The sequence below is a fragment of the Elephas maximus genome, chromosome 10 (genome assembly GCF_024166365.1).
Source record: "Elephas maximus indicus isolate mEleMax1 chromosome 10, mEleMax1 primary haplotype, whole genome shotgun sequence".
Taxonomy (NCBI): Eukaryota; Metazoa; Chordata; class Mammalia; order Proboscidea; family Elephantidae; genus Elephas; species Elephas maximus.
Genome location: NC_064828.1, coordinates 11,419,100 through 11,438,149, shown reverse-complemented (window position 1 = coordinate 11,438,149; position 19,050 = coordinate 11,419,100). Strand labels below are relative to the sequence as shown.

General features: G+C 44.9%; 1 protein-coding gene across 1 annotated transcript; it reads left to right on the top strand.

Moving 5' to 3' along the window:
• The first annotated feature begins 1,498 nt into the window (after positions 1 to 1,498).
• On the top strand, positions 1,499 to 7,882 carry B2M (beta-2-microglobulin). The gene is made up of 4 exons (XM_049899097.1): positions 1,499 to 1,609; positions 5,250 to 5,531; positions 6,131 to 6,158; positions 7,384 to 7,882. The coding sequence occupies exons 1-3, from the start codon at positions 1,543 to 1,545 to the stop codon at positions 6,142 to 6,144; spliced, it is 363 nt and encodes a 120-aa protein (XP_049755054.1). The 5' UTR covers positions 1,499 to 1,542; the 3' UTR covers positions 6,145 to 6,158; positions 7,384 to 7,882.
• Positions 7,883 to 19,050: the final 11,168 nt, after the last annotated feature.

Here is a 19,050-nt window from a genome sequence, read left to right as displayed (position 1 = left end):
AACATTAATAATTATAGAAACACCCAGTATATAGTACACTTATTAAACATTATAGAGCACTTACTATGTGCTAGGCACTCTGTGGGCTCTCTTGCACATTATAATATTTCTCTAGATCTGTGAAGAGTATTCTACATTCTCTAGTTGAGACGTGGCCTCTACAATAGGGATCATTAAAAAGTCTAAGGATATAGAAAAGAAACCGAGAAAATATCTGTTGCCCTGCCTGGGACCAAGCCCTTTCAACTGAAAACCCCAGTGATTTCCGGAATCTCTGCCCCTCCCCACGCCCATGGTCCACTTCCTCTTTGCACTGTTGCGCTCAGAAAAAAAACGTGCGAAGGTCACGGCTTGCCAGGTAATGTTGGCACTTTATTTATGGTGTCTACAGAGTGTCGATTTTCTTAGTGAGACTGCTTTTCATTGTCACGTTTTTGTTGTTATTGTTGTTAGGTGTTCTCAAGTAGATGAGAACTTATAGGGACCCTACATACAATCGGCTTTTATAGTCAATGAACCAATGCATTCCAAAACCAAAAAAACCGAACCCGAATTTGCCACACTCTTTGTCTTCCAAGTGTCTAAAGCATGGATGCCAACAGAATCAGGCTAATGTTTTAATCCTAGCCTCTTAGCCTTAGTCCTCACAGAGTTTAGTCAGTAGTAGCTCATTCGTTCATTCCGTTTACGGAGTGCCCACAGCCGCCAGGCACCGTTCTAGTGTGGTTAATGAGAATATTGTTGAAGGGCTCTGTAAACTCCAAAGCTCTCAGCAGTGACTGTTCTTACTACCAGTGGTCATTATTTCCACACATCAGCCACACAAAAAGAGTTACATAAACAGCCGAGGGAAGACACAGAGAAGAACTTCCTGGCCCAGAGCTATACAAACAGAAATTTTTCCCTGAAGAGATTCAGGAAGCAAGAAGGTTCTCCTTCATTCTGGGTGCTTCTCTGAGACGTCCTCAGGAAGCCTCGAGTTTTCTGCGAATATTTTCCTGCCCGGGGAACCCTAAAACCCTGCAGTGCATTCTCAGGCCGTAGCTCTGAACGGACATTCTAGTTCTGCCCAGCGCTGTTCATCCTTTGTCAACACTCCAGCTTTTTGGGCTTCAGTTTTCTCGATTTAAACCACAGGTTTTAGGCTCCTAACTGTCCGGGGCACAGGGAGCGTGTCACTTGGCCTCTCTAGGTCTCCTTGGCAAAGCGAGGGCGCTGGACGAAATGCTTCCAGCTTGAAGCCCTAGGATGGGGGACGGCACCCCAAGCTCGGGCGCGCACTCCAGCTCGAAGGGCGCGGACCCACCCAGTCCAGCCCGAGTCTTCCTCAGCATCACATGACTTCATAACACACCCAAAAAAAAAAATGAAACTGAAAACGGGAAAGTCCCTTTCTCTAACCTGGCCGGGCGCTGGGCGCCTGGAGACGGGTGACGCCAACAGCGGTGCGGGCGCTGATTGGCCGGGAGTGCGAGGCATATAAGTGGGCGCACGGGGCCGGGCGGGCACTCCAGCGACTGGCGCCGGGCTGCTCGGTTCACCATGCGTCTCTTCGTGGCCTTGGCCCTGGTCGCCCTGACCTCCCTGTCCGGGCTGGACGCCCTGCAGCGTGAGTGCCCCTCCTGATCGTCCGCCCTCGGCCCTCTCTAGCTGTACCCGCCCGAGGTCTCCTTCGCAGTCGGGGGCCTCGCCCTGGGCTCCCTCTCGGGGTGGGGAAGCGGCAGGTGGCCCGGGAGTGGAAGGGCGCACGCCCGGGGCGCACGCTTCGTGCCGCCTTCGGCCAGAGTGGGGGCCGCTCTGGCCTGCCCGGGCTGGGCGGGCCGGGACAAAGTTTCGGGGTGTCGGTAAGCGTCACAGCGGCAGGGGCTAGGCGGGGAGGTTTCTCTTTCGCTTTCCCGAGGGGCCGTAGCTCCTGGGGCGCAGCTGGAGGGCTGGGGGTTGTGAAGCGGCGAAGACAGGTGTCTGGGGTTTTGAGGGGGCACCGCCGCAGTTGGTCTGCTGCGACACCCCCCCCCCAACCAGGCCTGCGGGCCTCCTCTGGGCGCCACCCAAGCTCGCCTTGCCCTCCTCAGTCCCGATCCATACTTTGCGCCCTTACAAAGCGCTTTCACGTCATTAACTCGATCGTTCTCACTTCTTTCAACAATAACACTAGCAGCTACCCAGTACTGAGAGCTCGCCGCGTGCCGGCGACCTTAAGTGCTTTAAAAACTGGTGGCAGTCAAGCCGATTCTGACTCATAGCGACCCTGTAAGACGGAGTAGAACTGCCCCGTAGGGTTTCCAAAGAGCAGCTGGTGGATTCGAACTGCCGACCTTTTGGATCGCAGCCACTGAGCCACCACGGCTTCACTTTATGTCATTTAATTGTGAAAATGAGCCTGGGGTATAATACCGTGATTATCCTCTGCTCACAGATGAGAAAACTGAGGCAGGGAGAGTTTAAGTAATTATCACACAGTGTAAATGGCACTTAGCATTGAAATGGAGCCTCACCAGGGCATTTTGCAGAGGTATTGCCAGAGTTCCTCTGAGGTGAACTTTACGTGCTTCCCAGAAACACACTTCCTTACCTTCCCTTGTCAGATTGCGGAGAGCAGGCCAGGCAGCCCTGGGCCCCTGTTGCTTTTTCTTCACAGAGGGCTCCTTGTTTGGCTCCTTGCCTGGTTCTTTCCAAGATGAACTCAGGCTTCTACTTTCAGTTTTGAAAAAAGGAACGTTTGTCAAAGTCAGGGAGGTTGCACAGCCACTGATAAGGGTAATCCAAGATGTTGACCAGTGCTGTGAAGGAGGCGGTAGGTCTTGAGTACTTCTAAAGTGCCTGGCAATGTGCTGGGCCCTCTCATTTTTTTCCCCTCTCAAAAACCCTGCTTTGCAACAACAACATGTCATTTAAAATAATAACCCAACATTTTAAAAAATTTAATTAAAAAAATGTCCATACAGAGACCATTTCTGAAAGATACACAGGAAAATGGTAATGGTGATTGTCTTTGGGAGCCTGTTTTCCCTTCTGTCTTGTGTGTGGGTTTATACTACAGGCATAAATTAATTTTTCAGTTAAGCTTCAGAAACTTAAATAACTCCTCTGAAGTTGCAGAGCCAATAAAATGGCTGAGCCCAGACTCAAACCCAGGCCTTTTGGATGTTCATGTCCTCCTCTTAGAAGAGATCATTACTGTGATATCTTAGCAAAACCTTGCCTGCCTCCCTCAAAGAGAAAATACCGGGCAAGAGAAGCTGCGTTCTGATCTCTGTGCATTTATGATGCTATTATTACTAGGAGCTCAAATGCAAAGAGCTTTCTTAACTTTTAACTTCATAAAAAAAAAAATCAGGACTTCATTGAGATCCCCAGTTTAGCTCTTGGTGGACCTTTCCTTTGATGGTGGGGTGTTTTTAGACAGAGATACCTGGTCAGGGGTAGCCTGGTATTCTTTCTTCTCCCTACCATATCCTGGACATGGGGTGGGGGGAGCTTCCCTTTGTATCATGTATCCTGAATATATGTATATTTAAAAGTAAATTATACACGCGTATTAGAGTCAACCTGTGTATTTAGTAGCAGAAACACTTATATTACGGAGCCCTGGTAGTGCAGTGGTTCAGTGCTTGGCTGCTAACTGATTGGTTCGCAGTTCAAACCCACCCAGCAGCCACATGGGAGAAAAGACCTGATGTTAAAGATTACAGGCTAGGAAACCCTATGGGGCAGTTCTATTCTGTCATATAGGGTTGCTGTGAGTCAAAATCGACCAGATGGCACACAACAACAATACTTACCTTCATTTTGGATGAAACGTACAGAACTAGATTCTATAATATTTTCTTCCCACATCCCCATGAATAGTCTAGTCATGCACCTTGTTTTGGAAACCACACTTTTGTAGTATTATACAATGTATTCCCAACCTGGCTAGTGATAAGAATCACTTGAGGGCAGTGATTAACAATGCAAATTTCACTCTCACTTTACCCCTTTTTGCCACAGTCCCCACCCCTCCCTGTTGTCTCTTAGCCAGGCCAGCTTACTCATTTAAGGTATCTGCCAGCTCCTGTAGGCATTTGAATTTTGTTTCTTTGTTTTCTAGCTCGCCTTCCTGGGTATGAAATCAGATAGAGGTTTGGCATATACCAATATTAGGGAAGGGATAAAGAGGTGTGCTTGATAGGAATATACCTTTGGTTGACTCTCTCAGGAACTTGACCGTGGAGGTAGTAATAAGACTCTGCCACTTAGAGAGCAATTGCTGTGTGACAAGACACTATCCTAACTAAACAATATGTATTAGGAGTCAGATAGGGTAGATTCAGGCAGGAGCAGGAACCAAAAAGGAGGGGAGTAAATAATAAGAACAAAATTTGGAGGGGTTGAAACAGGGTACCATAACACGAGCAGTTTCACGTGACTGCTGTGGAGGGGCTGTGAAGCAAGAAATGAAGTTTTAAATGTAGGTCAGGGCCAGTTCATGTGGAGCCTTGAGTGATGTGGTAAGGAGTTATTATGTAGGCCGAGAAGTCATCGAAGGTTCTTGAGAGCCTCCAGAGAAAAGTTCTTAAAGATTCGGCACAATCTCCAGTAACAGAGTAAGATACTTCTAGAAATCTGTTAGAAAAAACCAAAAAGGCACGTGTAGGAGAATTATATAAGAGTCCCTCAGTAGGGCAGATGGTTAAGTGCTCGGCTACCAACTGAAAGGTTGGCTATTTGTGTCCACCCAGAGGTGCCTCGGAAGAAAGGCCTGGAGATCTACTTACAAAAGGTCACAGCCATTGAAAACCCTATGGAGCACAGTTCTACTCTGACACATGAGGTCACCATGAGTCAGAATTGACTCAGTGGTAAATGGTAGGAGGATGTATGCAGGAAAGATACTAAGTCATGGTTTATCCCTCAAAATGGCGGTAACCAAAACCAAACCCAGTGCTGTCGAGTCGATTCCGACTCATGGCGACCATATAGGACAGAGTAGAACTGCTCCGTAGAGTTTCCAAGGAGCGCCTGGCGGATTTGAACTGCTGACCCTTTGATTAGCAGCCGTAGCAGTTAACCACCACGCCACCAGGGCTTCCCGAAATGGAGGTAGAGTTTTGGAAAAGGAGAAGCTTGTTTGGCCAGAGTGGAAATGGGATTGAGAGAGATGGATGATCAAACTTAAACTCTTGGTGCCTTGATCTAGTTCTAGACCAAGTTAGACCCCTGTGGAATATTCTGGCAGTTTTCATTTGTGTCTCTCTGATGTTTCCCAGTTGCTCCAAAGGTTCAGGTATATACCCGTCATCCAGCAGAGAATGGAAAGCCAAACTTCTTGAACTGCTATGTGTCTGGGTTTCATCCACCTGAAATTAAAATCGACCTGTACAAGAATGGAAGGAAGATTACAGAGAACGTAGAGCAGTCAGACTTGTCTTTCAGCAAGGATTGGTCTTTCTATCTCCTGGTTCACACCGAATTCACCCCCAACGAGAAGGATGAGTACACTTGCCGAGTGGAGCATGCTGCTCTTCAGCAGCCCATGGTAGTGAAATGGGGTGAGTTTTCAAGTTCTTGCCTTAACTGCCAACAGACATTTGCATCTGAGTATAGCTGTGGCACAAAGCTGCAGTGATATAAAAAAAAAAAAAAAAAATCTGCAGACCGGGATTGTCAGGGGATGTCATTAAAGTTCTGATTAGGAACCAATAACATCATGTGACTCCAGTGCCCTGTTAGTGGCATCTGCTCAGGACCTCAGCGGATCCCTGACAGTGGCCTTCCCTGCAGAGAGAGCAGGAAGCAGCAGCAGCATTTGCACAAAGGCAGGCGCGCACGCACGCACGCACACACACGCACACACACACTCCCAGTGTTTCTTACTAGTTCCCTTAGACTCATGGATGCCTAGGACTAAGGACAGCCTCCGAGAGTCTGTCTTTAAGCCCTGCTATTCTAGTGGTCTACAGTCCTGGCCTCCTCTAGGACTCTGGCTGGGTTGGGACCCACTGGGTAGTTCTAAACAAGATGTTCTTGGTTAGGAACAGCAGGCTGTCCTAACAGCCTTATTTAGAACAGTTTTAGGCATCTGTTAATTCATACCATTTTTAAAGTAAAACTGAGTTTTCTTTTTCTTTCTCCATTTTCTCTTTCATAGATCGAAACAACTAACTGGCATCATGGAGGTGAGTTTCTGATCTTGAGAAAACCTTTGTTCTTTCACTCTTCTGGGGACCATTTACAGACAACTCTGACACGATAACTCTTGCTGTGTGGGGGACGTTAATTGGGATCTCATTTCAGGAGGAAGGAAGGAACCTCTGGGGCACATTTCCTTCCTCTGTGGAGTGGCATGAAGGAGGCCTGTGTCCCCAGGTGTGGCCCTGCCAGCATCACTGACCTCTAAAGGAGGGGCAGAGGAGCTGCTGGCGTGATGTGGGAAGGTCTCAGGCAGCTGGTTAACCTGCAAGGCTTTGATCTTCTTCTGCCATTTCCACCCTGGGCATCTGTGCTGAGAAGTGGGCCTTTAGAAAATGAACTGCTGTCTTCCTTTGGGTAAAAAACCAAAAAGCCAAAACTAAACCCGTTGCCATTGAGTCAGTTCTGACCCATAATGGCCCTGGCCCTATAGGACAGAGTAGGACTGCCCCAAAGGGTTCCCAGGGAGCGGCTGGTGGATTGGAACTGCTGACTTTTCGGTTAGCCGCTGATCTCTAAATCACCGCACCGCCAGGGCCCCCTTCCTGTACATAGCAGTTCCTTTATTCTTCAGTCAGAAGAGAGGAGTGACATGGTTCTGCAGGTGTCCCCTTCCTTTAATCACCTGTCCAGCCTCAGTGTGGGCACCATGTGCACCTTCCAGAGGCTCCCAGTCCTCCCTGGAACATTGTTATAACCCAGTGTAATGGGTGCTATAATAGATGTATCTGGAAAAAACTCTAGATGCATGAAAAGAGAAACTTGGACTTTTCTGTATCTTTAGTTGGAGTCCAAGGCAGAAAATCCAGGTTTTCAGTGAAATTTTACTCCACAGGGTACCCTGATGCTGAAAACCCATTTAAATCTCCTATTACATTCTTTTTTTTTGTTTTTTTTTTTTTTTATTACATTCTATTACATTCTAGGACAGAGAAATCGAAAGCACGTCAGAGAGGTTGGGTTGACCTGCCCAGAGTCACACAGTTCCTAAATGGCAGAGCCAGGACCTGAACTCTAAAACCAGCATTCTTTCCTCTAAGGTTGTGGGAGCACCAGTGGGATAGCCTAATGGGCTATAATGGGTCTGGACAGGTGTCTGCAGCTACTGGTTTTACAGATGATTTATACCGAAAAGTGAGTTAGACATCTATAATTCAAATAGAATAAATGCATTTGTTAGTAAAATATTTTTTTCTTTTTTATTTTTTTTAGGATTCGAAGATGCCTCCTTTGGATTGGACTAATTCCAAATTCTGTTTCTTTATTTTTTTTTAAATATTCATATGCTTTTCCAGTTCATGCATATAATTGAGATTGTATTACTGTTATAACAATATCATCTTTCTGTAGAATTCACTTTGGGAACTCCATCCCCAGCTTTGGGGTGTCTGGGAAGGCACTGCTAGGAGGACTGGCAGCCTAGGGCAGGGAGGAGGAAATTCTTAAGTTCAACATCAACCTCTTCATCAAATCTAAACTCTTCGCTCCATTCTGTACACAAAGCTAAACAATAAGACACTTAGAATATTCAGAGCCAAACTCAAATTTGCATGCTCTGCTTAGAAATTTAGAAAAATTGACAGGAATATTAGAAATTTGTAGTAGTAGATGAAGCATTTATCACATAAGATTCATTTTTCCACACCTAAAACTTGGCTAAGCATAATTTGGTTTTGATCTTGTTTCGCTAATTAAAAGTTTGGTAAACATGTGTTCAGTTTCTTAATTTATCACTTCCCCCCACATTTTGTTTTCAAACAGGGAAATGGTCTTCAAATATCACTCGGAGGAGAGTGTGAACCCTCGTAGGTAGGGATTGGCTTGCAGTGGAAGGGGCCTTAGCCGTCTGCATGTTACAGATGGAGAACCTGATGCCCACAGAGGTTAAATGACTTAGTTAAGGTGCTGCGGCTGTCTGCTGGGAGACCAGGATTCTGTCTCTTGGCCAGAGCTCTTTTTCCCTGGGCCAAGACGTGAGTGTGCAGACTCCAAGAAGGGGCGAGAGCATCTGGAGGATTAACGACTTAGCAACAAGCAATTAAAATACATCCTAATAAGACTATAGTGTAGATAACGTCTAAAGAACTAGGGGGATAGGAAAAAAAATGTTCAGAGAACAAAAAATTAAATTAAATTTAGAGGGGTGTTAGGGAAGCTGAGACTTGGTAGGTAGGTCTTTTGATTGGTAGGTAGGGGTGGGGGCCTTTCAGGTAGGGGGAAAAAAATATGGGAAGCAGAGGGGTGTGACAGGCTTGGGTAATTCCAAACAGTGCAGCAAGACTACTTGAGGAAGACTTGGAGGAACTATGACGGAACAGACTGTGGGGGCAACATACCTAGGTCAGTAGCTGTCCACCCTGGCTGCACATTAGAATCACCTATGGAACTTATGAAAAATATGAGCTTCCCAGTCTCTGACCTAGATAAATTTAATCAATCTCTGGGTATGGAGCCCAGATATCAATTTCTATTTATTTTTTTTAATATCTCAGTAGTTCTAGTGTGAAGCCAAGATTGAGAACTGTTGAGCTAGATCATAAGAAACTTTCTATTCTATGTCATTCAACAGACCTATTTTATGAAAGGCTGTTCTGGGGGATAGCCCATTGTCATGCTTCTTTGAAGCATGCTTTAGGTCCCCTTTCAGAAGATGAGACAGAGAAGGAATATGGGAGTTTAATTAAACTTATATATAACTGAACAATCCAAACTAAACACAAAAAATCTCAATGCCACTGTTTAAGTGGATGACTTTAACAAAGAGAAATTTATTCTGTCATGGTCTAGGAGGCTGGAAGTCTGAATTCAAGGCGCCAGCTTCAGGGGAAGGCTTTCTCTCTCAGCTCTAGGGAAAGGTCCTTGTCATCTGTCTTTCTCTGGTCCAGGAGCGTCTCAGCACAGAAAAGACGCACACTGCTCCTGATACTGCTTTCTCAGTTGTATGTGGTCCCCCCTTCTCTCTGCTTCTTTTTTATATCTCAAGAGACATTGACTTAAGACATAACCTAATCTTGTAGACTGAGTCCTCCCTCATTAACACAGAGGTAGGATTTACAACACATAGGAGAATCACATCAGATGACAAAATGGTGGACAATTACACAATATTAGGAATCATGGCCTAGCCAAGTTGACACATATTTTTGGGGGACAGAATTTAATCCATAACATTCCACCCTTTGGCCCCCCAAAATTCATGTCCTTGCCACATGTAAAGCACATTCATTCCATCATACCATAGCAAAAGCCTTAATTTGATTCCAAGTCCAAAATCCAAAAATTCCTTTCATCTGTGAAATCTAGAATACAGGTTACCTGCTTCCAAAGTACAATGGTGGAACAAGTACAAGCTAGACGTTTCCATTACAAATGAGATAAATTGGAGGGAAAAAAGGCAAAACAGGCACAAGCAAGTCAGCAGAACACGTTATATTAGCTCTCAAGGCTTGAAAATAATCCTCTGCTATCTGTGACCATTTAGGCAATCGCCCTGCCCTCCAGAATTTAGGTATTGGCCATACTCTCTGGATTCTGAGCAGGCCTCTTGGCCCTGAGCTTCAGCTCTGCCTTCCAGGCTCACTGGAATGGCAACTCCGCTCCCTTGGCTTTGGGTGGCCCCATTCTCCTAGTCCATCTGAGTGGCAACCCTACCCCCTCAGCCCCAGCAGGCTCTGTTCTGCTCCTTGGGCATGGAAGCCCTTCCCCCTCAGCTTTGGGTAGCAGATCCAGCCCCATCCGGAATGGCAGCCCTACGCTCCGGAGAACTGAGTCGGTGAAGATCTGAGTCTCTGAAACCTAGGAGGCTGTGGCTCCACTTTTTGAGACCCCAGAGGTCGTGGGCCTACCCTTTGAGACTGAGGCAGCTCTGCTTGTATTCCTTGTCTCTTCAGCTTCTGCTTCCTGGTTCCTTGGTCCCTTGGTCTCATCGCCCTGTATTCCAAAGCTCTGTAGCTCCATTGACCAGTGCCTGGAGTCACCCCACTCCACCAATACACTTCAGCAGGTCTCTTGCTCAATGGGTTGGCAAGCCTAGCTCCAATAAGTGCCCAGAGGTACCCCACTCCGCCAGGAAGCCTCCTTTGCAAAGGCACTCAGCTCTCTCGCTCTGTGGATCAGCTCCAGCTCTGTCTTGCCCTGGTCTCTTAAGTCTGCAGCTGCCACTTCTCTGCTGCTGCTTCTCACTGTCTGTGGCATCTCCAGTGTATCAGCTTTCTTTTCTTCCTTCTGAGTCCTCACCAGAATTGTCTTTGATGTCCATAATTCCACCAACAGTCTGTTCAAGTCAATCTAGGCTTTTACTATCAGGCACATTAAAACTCTTCCAGACTCTGCCCATTCAGTTTCAAAACCGCGTCTACATTTTAGATATCTGTTAAAGCACCACCTCACTCCTGGTACCAAATTCTGTCTTAGTTATCTAGTGCTGCTGTAACAGAAATACCACAAGTGAATGGCTTTAACAAAGAGAAATTTATTCTCTTACAGTCTAGGAGGCTAGAAGTCTGAATTCAGGACGCCAGTTCTAGGGGAAGGCTTTCTCTCTGTGTTGGCTCTCGGGGAAGTCCTTGTCATCAATCTTCCCCTGGTCTAAGAGCTTCTCAGAACAGGGACCCCAGGTCCAAAGGATGTGCTCTGCTCCTGGCACTACTTTCTTGGTGGTATGAGGTCCCCAGGTCTCTCTGCTCGCTTCTCTCTTTTATATCTCAAAAGAGATTGACTTAAGACACAACCTAATCTTGTAGATCGAGTTCTGCTTCATTAATATCACCACCTCTAATCCTGCCTCATTAACATCATAGAGGTAGAATTTACGACACACAGGAAAATCAAATCCAATGACAAAATGGTGGGCAATCACAATACTGGAAATCACGGCCTAGCCAACTTGACACATACTTTGGGGGGGGGAACACAATTCAATCTATAACAGCCAGTAATAAAAAAAAAAAAATTATATATCGACATGAAAGAACACTGCTGAAACAAAAGCAGTTTCTTGAAAATACACATCATAAGCCATTAAAAAACTCAAATTATAAGCACGTGCATTATATACCATGCACAAAAGAAAGCTATGCCTTGAGTGGGTGGGAGGGAGTAAATAAAGAAGAGAAAGCTGGCCAGCATATGGAAAATCAATTTGCTAAAAGCCATTTTCCTGAGTATTGGTGTGTGTGGGTGTGTGTGTGGGGAATTTAGGGTGTGGTGAAGTAGAGAGGGAAATGGATGGGCTCAGAGCCTAAGCAGTGGTGCTTTCCTTCTGCAGTTGACCACAGCCCTCAATGGGCCCTGTGTCCTGCCTTTCTAAACACTGGGGAATATGGCACCTGAGCCAACCACCACCTACCATGACCCGGCCAAATGGAAGAAGGGTAGAACCTACAAAAAACTCCCCATTTCCTTAGGCCAGTGGGCTGGTCTCACCCCAGATCATATTAATGAAACAACTGAAGGAACCTGACAGTTTGGAGCAAATTTGAAGAATTGGTTATTTGGGTAATTGATACATACAAATTATCTTTTGTTGTTGTGTGCTGTTGAGTCGATTCTGACTCAAAGCAATGCTATAGGACAGGGTAGAACTGTTCCTTAGGGTTTCCTAGGCTGTAATCTTTATGGTAGAGGATCGCCAGGTCTTTTCTCCCCTGGAGCTGCTGGTGGGTTCGATCCCTCACCCTTTCAATTAGCCAAGACCTTAACCATTGTGCCACCAAACTAAAAAACCAAACCTGTTGCTGTCAATTCCGACTCATAATGATCCTAAAGGACAGAGTAGAAGTGCCCCATAGGGTTTCCAAGGAGAGCCTGGTGGATTTGAACTGTTGACCTTTTGGGTAGCAGCCGTAGCTCTTAACCATTACACCACCAGGGTTTCCATTATTACCAGGGCTCCTTAAATTATCTTTCAGAAAATTGATGAAGAATTGTCCTAAATCTGCCATCATCATCATTATTAAATACTGAAAATAAAAAACACCACAAACTCCTGCAATCTTCTGTGACAGAGATGACCACTTTCTGGATTCCGGGGTCAGTGTGGACATGTCATTCCCAGTTTTATTGTTATGGTTTTTAAAATTGAATCTTTATTAACTAGTTCGTGCACTTCCTTAAATTGCCCTTTGAGAAGAATTCAGAAAGGCCTAAGAAACCAGAACAAGTTGCATACGATTTGGAGCAGGTTCTGGAACTGCAGAGGCAGCCCGAGAGGACCACGTGCATTAACGGACCAGAAACAGGTGACGGTGAGAAAAAGCTGGAAGGTGGCAGCCATGGTTTCAGGGAGCTCACCAAGGCAAAGGGGAAAACATGCCCCTGGAGGAAAGAGCCCAGAGAAATACAGAAACGCAAGTTAGAATTCAGTAGTTTTAACCTGGAACTGCTCTGTTGACCTAAGGACCTACCAGGAAAAAGGAGATGAAACCGTGCCTGTAACTTAGTGTTTTGTGTGTAATATTCCTCAAGGATGGTGTTCGAATCTTGGCAGCTGTGGCCACCACCCTGTTTATCCTCCACCCGCATCCCTGGGCTTTTACAACCTCAATGTTTACCTATTTTAGGCACTCCAGGTGCTGTTAACAGATGCTGCATCTGCTCCCACATATATATGCGTGTGTGTGTATGTGTATATCAAAACAAACCATATTCATCTTTTTACTTAACAAAATTCTCAACTTCTCAAATTCTCAACCGAACACACCCCCAGGAAAAGGGTCAGAAGTATATACAACAAGCCCTCAACACTGTTTGCCTCGGGGCAGGGGGGCAGATAGCAGGAGACAGATGAAGGTGGGTTTATTTTTGTTCAGTGTTCTATGTGATTTGAATCTTAACAGTGGACATATAGTCACACACTACTTTTCGTATTAGTTTTCTATTGCTGCCGTAACAAATTACCAGAAACTTAGTGACTTAAAACAAGGCAAACTTATTATCTTAACAGCTTTGCAGGTTAGAAGTCTGACACAGATCTCACTGGGCTAAAACCCGGGTGTTAACAGGGTTGTGCTCCCTTTGGAGGCTCTAGAGGAGAATCCATTTCCCTGCCTCTTCCAGCTCCTTGAGGCTGCCAGGATTCCTTGGCTGATGGCCCTCTTCCTCCATCATCAAAGCCTGTAATGGCAGGCTGAGTCCTTGTTACATCGCGTCACTCTGCCTCTTCCCATTTAAGGACCCTTGTATTTCCACTGGATTTCCTGGTGGTGAAAAAGGTAAACGTGCTAAGCTGCTAACCCAAATTTGGAGGTTTGAGTCCACCCAGAGGTGCCTTGGAAGGAAAAATCAATCACTGAAAACTCTATGGAGCATAGCTCTACTCTGCATACATGGGGTCGCTGAGTTGGAACGGACTCTACTGCACCTGGTTGGTTGGTGATTACATTGGGCCTACCTGGATAATCCAGGCTAATCTCCCTATTTGAAGGTCAGCTGATAACAACCTTAATTCCATCTGCAACCTAAATTCCCCCTTATCGTGTAAAGTAACATACATAGGTTGCAGAGATTAAGTTGCGGACATCTTTGAGGGCGGAATTATCTGCCTACCACACTCTTGTAGTTTAAAAAAACAGTAGCACTTCTGGAAGAGTGTTTAAGGAAAATAGGGAAATTTCACTTTAAACAGGTGTCAGAATCTGGGTTTTCCTCACACTGGGCCCATTTTCTTTCATTCTTTTTTGTACTTTCCAAACGTTCTATTATAAGCAAATACAGTTTACTGCCGGAGAAAATGGACACTAGATGCCAGTGCTGCTGGTTCCTGCTTACCTACTCTCCCTGACCTTCTCATATGCTTCCAGTCTTTACCCTGTTCTCTAAGCCACTCAGTCACTCCTTCTACCAACTCCTCCTCAGAGAGCGCCCCAAAAATGTTCTAGTGGAAAGAATGAGGCCTTTGGAATCAGATGGACCAGTGTTCGAACCTCAGCTCATGTGAATTTGGGCAAGTGTCTTACCTCTCTGAGTCTCAGTCTCCTTATTTGTAAAATGAGAATAACACCTACCTTCTAGGTTGTTTTGTGGATTGGATCTCAGATTTTAATGTGCGCACAGATCAGCTGGAAGCTTGTTAAAATGCAGGTTCTGTTTTGAAGTCTAGGGAGGAGCCTGAGATTTTGCGTCCCTTTTTTTTTTTTTTTAATTTTTATTGTGCTTTAAGTAAAAGTTTACAAATCAAGTCAGTCTCTCATACAAAAATTTATACACACCTTGCTGTATACTTCTGGTTGCTCCTAGTTGCTCTCCCCCTAATGAGACAGCACCCTCTATTTTCATGTCCATTTGGCCAGCTTCTGACCCCCTCGCCCCTCTCATCTCCCCTCCAGACAGGAGCTACACACATAGTCTCATGCATCTACTTGATCCAAGAAGCTCATTCTTCGCCAGAATCATTTTCTATACCACGGTCCAGTCCAATCCCTGTCTGAAGAGTTGGTTTTGGGAATGGTTCCTGTCTTGGGCTAACAGAAGGTCTGGGAACCACGACCTGCAGGCTCCTTCTAGTCTCAATCAGACCATTAAGTCCGGTCTTTCCACGAGAATTTGAGGTCTGTGTTGCACCGCTCTCCTCCTCCCTCAGGGATTCTCTTTTTTGTTCCCTGTGAGGGCAATCATCAGTTGTAGCTGGGCACAATCTAGTTCTTCTGGTCTCAGGCTGATATAGTCTCTGGTTTATGTGTCCCTTTCTGTCTCGGGCTCCTAATTACCTTGTGTCTTTGGCGTTCTTCAATCTCCTTTGCTCCAGATGGGTTGAGACCAATTGAAGCATCTTAGATGGCCACTTGCTAGTGTTTAAGACCCCAGAACACCACTCACCAAAGTGGGAATCTGCATTCTTTATGCCCTGGCTGCTGGTCCAGGACCACACTTTAAATAGCAAGGGATTAGACAGACAAAGTCTGAAAGACCCCGGCACAAGTGTCCTGTTCAGTGCTAGCTGCTCTCTTCTCCGGGGGCCAGCTTTTCTGACTATTTGGATGAGCCCACCTCAGAAGCCTGCAGACTGAGGGCCACGGAGTGCATCCAGATTCATTTGAACTTGAATTTATTCTATACTTTCTTCATCTTCAATTTCCCTCTTTGTGTTTAAATCATTTTTATTTTTTCTATTTTCTTTTTTTTCACTTGAATAATAGCAATGCAAAGCCTCTGTACTTTTAATTTTTTTTTTTATTTTGAGTATGTTCATTTGTTTTAAAACAGGAAATCTATATAGGTAGGGGAAAAAAAAAAAAACCCTCTTATTAATCCCACTGTCCAGAGAGGAACACTTGTCAGTGTTCATTTTGTGGTGGGTAGCTTCTCAAGAAGGTTTCTGTGATTTTAAAAGTGGTTGTTATTATTATTTACTTTTAAAGTCTTTTAAAAAATAATTATTTCAATTTTTTTCATTATCCATAATGAAAATCAAACCCACTGCTGTTAATTTTGACTCATAGCAACCCCATAGGGTTTCCAAGGCTGCAAATCTCTATGGAAGCAGACTGCCACATCTTTCTCCTACAGAGCTGCTGGTGGTTCTGAACTGCCGACCTTTCGGTTAACAGTCGATTGCTTTAACCACTGCGCCACCAGAGCTCCTTCTAATGAAGCATGTCATAAACAAAAATAATTCAGAGAACTGGCAAATGCTGCCTTTTCCAGTTTTTGTCAACAACCAGTTTCAAGATATCAGTGAGCTGTTGTTTTTTAGTTGCCTTTCTTATAAACCCTTGAGGTAAAATTCAAGGTTTTTCTTTAATAAAATAAAATAATTTAATAAAAACAAATAGTCTATGATGTTGTCATCAGGTTTTTAGGGGCAAAAATTAGCCTGTCTCTCCCTGGACGCCAAACTTTTAGAAAAAAATTAAAAGGTTAACATTTTGGGTCCTAAATATCTTAAAAGAAATAGTAAAGTATCTGTGAATACCTTGATTTGAAAACTGAAGCATAAAAACTATTCTGATACTTTGGAGAGCTACAAAAAAGGGCTGATAGAAAAAAACAACAAAACGAAAGGGCAACTAGTAGATATCACTAAAAATGACAGTTGATCACGTATGAAGCACTTACTATGCATTAAACTCTGTGCACTCATTATCTCCTCTTGCTGGGTGCAGAATTATTTGTCTTCTTTGGTCCTCCAAAACACAGATAATTAAGAAGTCTAAAATAGAACCTATTACATTTTCTTTTCAAGCAACTGAGGAGCTATTTCTCTCTCTTTGGTGAAGCGCACAGGCCCAAGTAAAACTTGCAGTCATGTTTGGGATCTCTACCCTCCACTCTCCCATAGACCAGTTCCTCTTCTTACTGTTCTCACCCCCAGCCCCGCCCCACCGCCCCAAACACAGCGCTCTTGACGCCCCACAGTGACGGTGTTGTTTGACGTAGTTTTCTAGGTGGCCTTAGCTGTCTGTAAGTGCTGCCATTCACATCATCTGAAGAGTCAGTATCACTGTCAATGCCAACGTCAACGATATCTTAGGTCAGGTTCTCACAGAAGCAGGCCCTGAACCATGGATTTGGGTGCAAGTGGCTTGTTAAGAAAGGGCTCCAGGAGAAACCAGTAAGGGAGAGGGGAAACAGGACTGGGAAAGGAAGTCCCGCACTCAGCCTGCTCCCAAAGGAAGTTCTTGAACAAAGAACACATCTTCAAAGCAAAGGAGCTGGGCTTTGGTCCGCCACATCAGCCTGTCTTTGGCCTTAAGCTGCCCAGGGGTGGAGGGTAGGGTGAAACACAAAACTCCCAAGGTACTTCCAGCTTTCTGTGTCTGAGGGTAATCTGCAGGTGCTAGCTGTTAGCAGCAAAATATGCAAAAGCTGGGGACCCGTGCACTGAACTGGGATCTGGGTGGGGCATGAGTTAACTACTGTGAGTTTCCTGTTAACTTCCTGTGCTGTGTGCACAGCACATGCAATCCTAAACTCTCACTAAAATTTTAAGTTCCTTTTAAAGGGCTAGCATTAAAATGGAGCCCTGGTAGTACAGCAGTTAAGAGCTCAGTTGCTGTTTTAGTTATCCAGGGCTGCTTTAACAGAAATACCACAAGCGGATGGCTTCACCAAACATAAGTTTATTCTCCCACAGTCTAGGAGGCTAGAAGTCCGAATTCAGGATGCCAGCTCCAGGGGAAGGCATTTTCTCTCTGTTGGCTCTGGAGGAAGGTCCTTGTCATCAATCTTCACCACTCCTAGGAGCTTCTCCCGGGTCCAAAGAATGCGCACTGCTCCCAGCACTGCTTTCTTGGTGGTATGAGGTCCCTTTGTCTCTCTGCTTGCTTTTATCTTTTATATCTCAAAAGAGACTGGCTTAAAACACACTACCTAATCTTGTAGATCTCATTAACATAACTGCCCCTAATCCATCTGATTAACATCATAGTGATAGGATTTACAACACATAGGGAAATCACATCAGATGATGAAATGGTAGGCAATCATACAATACTGGGAATCATGACCTAGCCAAATTGACAGATATTTTTGAGGGACACAATTCAATCCATGACACCACACACAGGAAAATCACATCAGATGACAAAATGGTGGACAATCACACAATACCGGAAATTGCAGCCTAACCAAATTGATACACATATTTTTGGGCACAATTCAATCCATGACAGCTGCTAACTAAAAGGTCAGCAGTTTGAATCCACCAGCCGCTCCCTGGAAACCCTATGGGGCAGTTCTACTCTGTCCTGTAGGGTCACTATGAGTCGGAATCTACTCGATAGGAAGGGGTTAGTATGAGAGGTGACAGCCATTGGACTCAGACCTGAGTTTGAGTCCTAATTCCACAAAAGGAATTGGAAAAGCCATATTAGTACCTTGACCCTTTGTCACAATACCAATAAAATGGGATAATTATTCCTGTATCATGTAGTTTATTTATTTATTTACTCAATCATTCATTCAATAAATACGGAGTGTCTACTCTGTGCCAGGTCTGTTCCAGGGCTGTTCTGAGAAGGACATGTGATGGGAAGGGTGTGTAAACTGTAAAGCTCTAGGCAGTTGCATTTACTTACAGTGTGTCTTTTCACAGGTCAGTAGAACAAATTACCTAAAACCACAGTAGGAAGATATGGTAAAACCTGTGAAAGCCAGAACCTGTGTAAGGTGGAAGCCTGTCAGAGAAGGAAAACTCAAATATTTTTCACTAAAATAAGAGATAGACAAGTGATTAAGACTGCACCCTGTCAAAGGTGGAAAACTTGAAAGACCCGGAAAAACAAAGCAGGTCCGTGGAGTTCTGGCTCTCACAGGTTTCACTGTATAGGGGCAAACTTCTTGCCAGTGAGCTGGTGGAAAAAGAAACTGTAGACTTCCTTTCCCTAAAGGGCTTTAGGAAACAAGACTCACTCTAGAGAGTTCTCCAAGGCTAAGTCTGGAGGCAAAGCCCAGGGAATTAACAAAGTATAATTGTAGTCTCAGGACCTCCCAGTCCTGTCTCGGTCACAGTTCATCCTCTTTCATCTCTCTTAAGCTTTCCCAGACTCAATTACTTACATGTAAAATGTAGGGTTCTCACAACCAACCGGTGATGGCAAGGTAAGCATGTCGCTTGTGTACTGGAGCCTTCGCTGCTAGATTTCCGGGATGAGCAGGGAATACCCGAGCTCAAGCTTGGCAGGCTGAGGTGAGCCCCATTCCCAGGACTGTGGTGTAGGTTAGAGATTTCAACTCCGATCAGATCCAACACCCTCCTTTTTTTAACAACTGTTTTGTACTGCCCTTTTTACTGATCAGGTAGCCCAGGGCCTCTGTAAACCAGCCGCAACAACTGAAGACTGACAGGTGTGCTATACTGATGGCTTATTTAGATATGGTATTGCTGGCTTTGCCGTGAGTCTCTGAAATGGTGAAAATCTTTAGGTAAAATTCCAAAAAACA

What these genes read in the sequence shown, in the direction of transcription:
- B2M (XM_049899097.1), top strand. Translation starts at nt 1,543, where the DNA reads ATGCGTCTCTTCGTGGCCTTGGCCCTGGTCGCCCTGACCTCCCTGTCC. An exon ending in CGGGCTGGACGCCCTGCAGC is followed by an intron (nt 1,610 to 5,249) that starts GTGAGTGCCCCT and finishes GATGTTTCCCAG; the next exon opens with TTGCTCCAAAGGTTCAGGTA.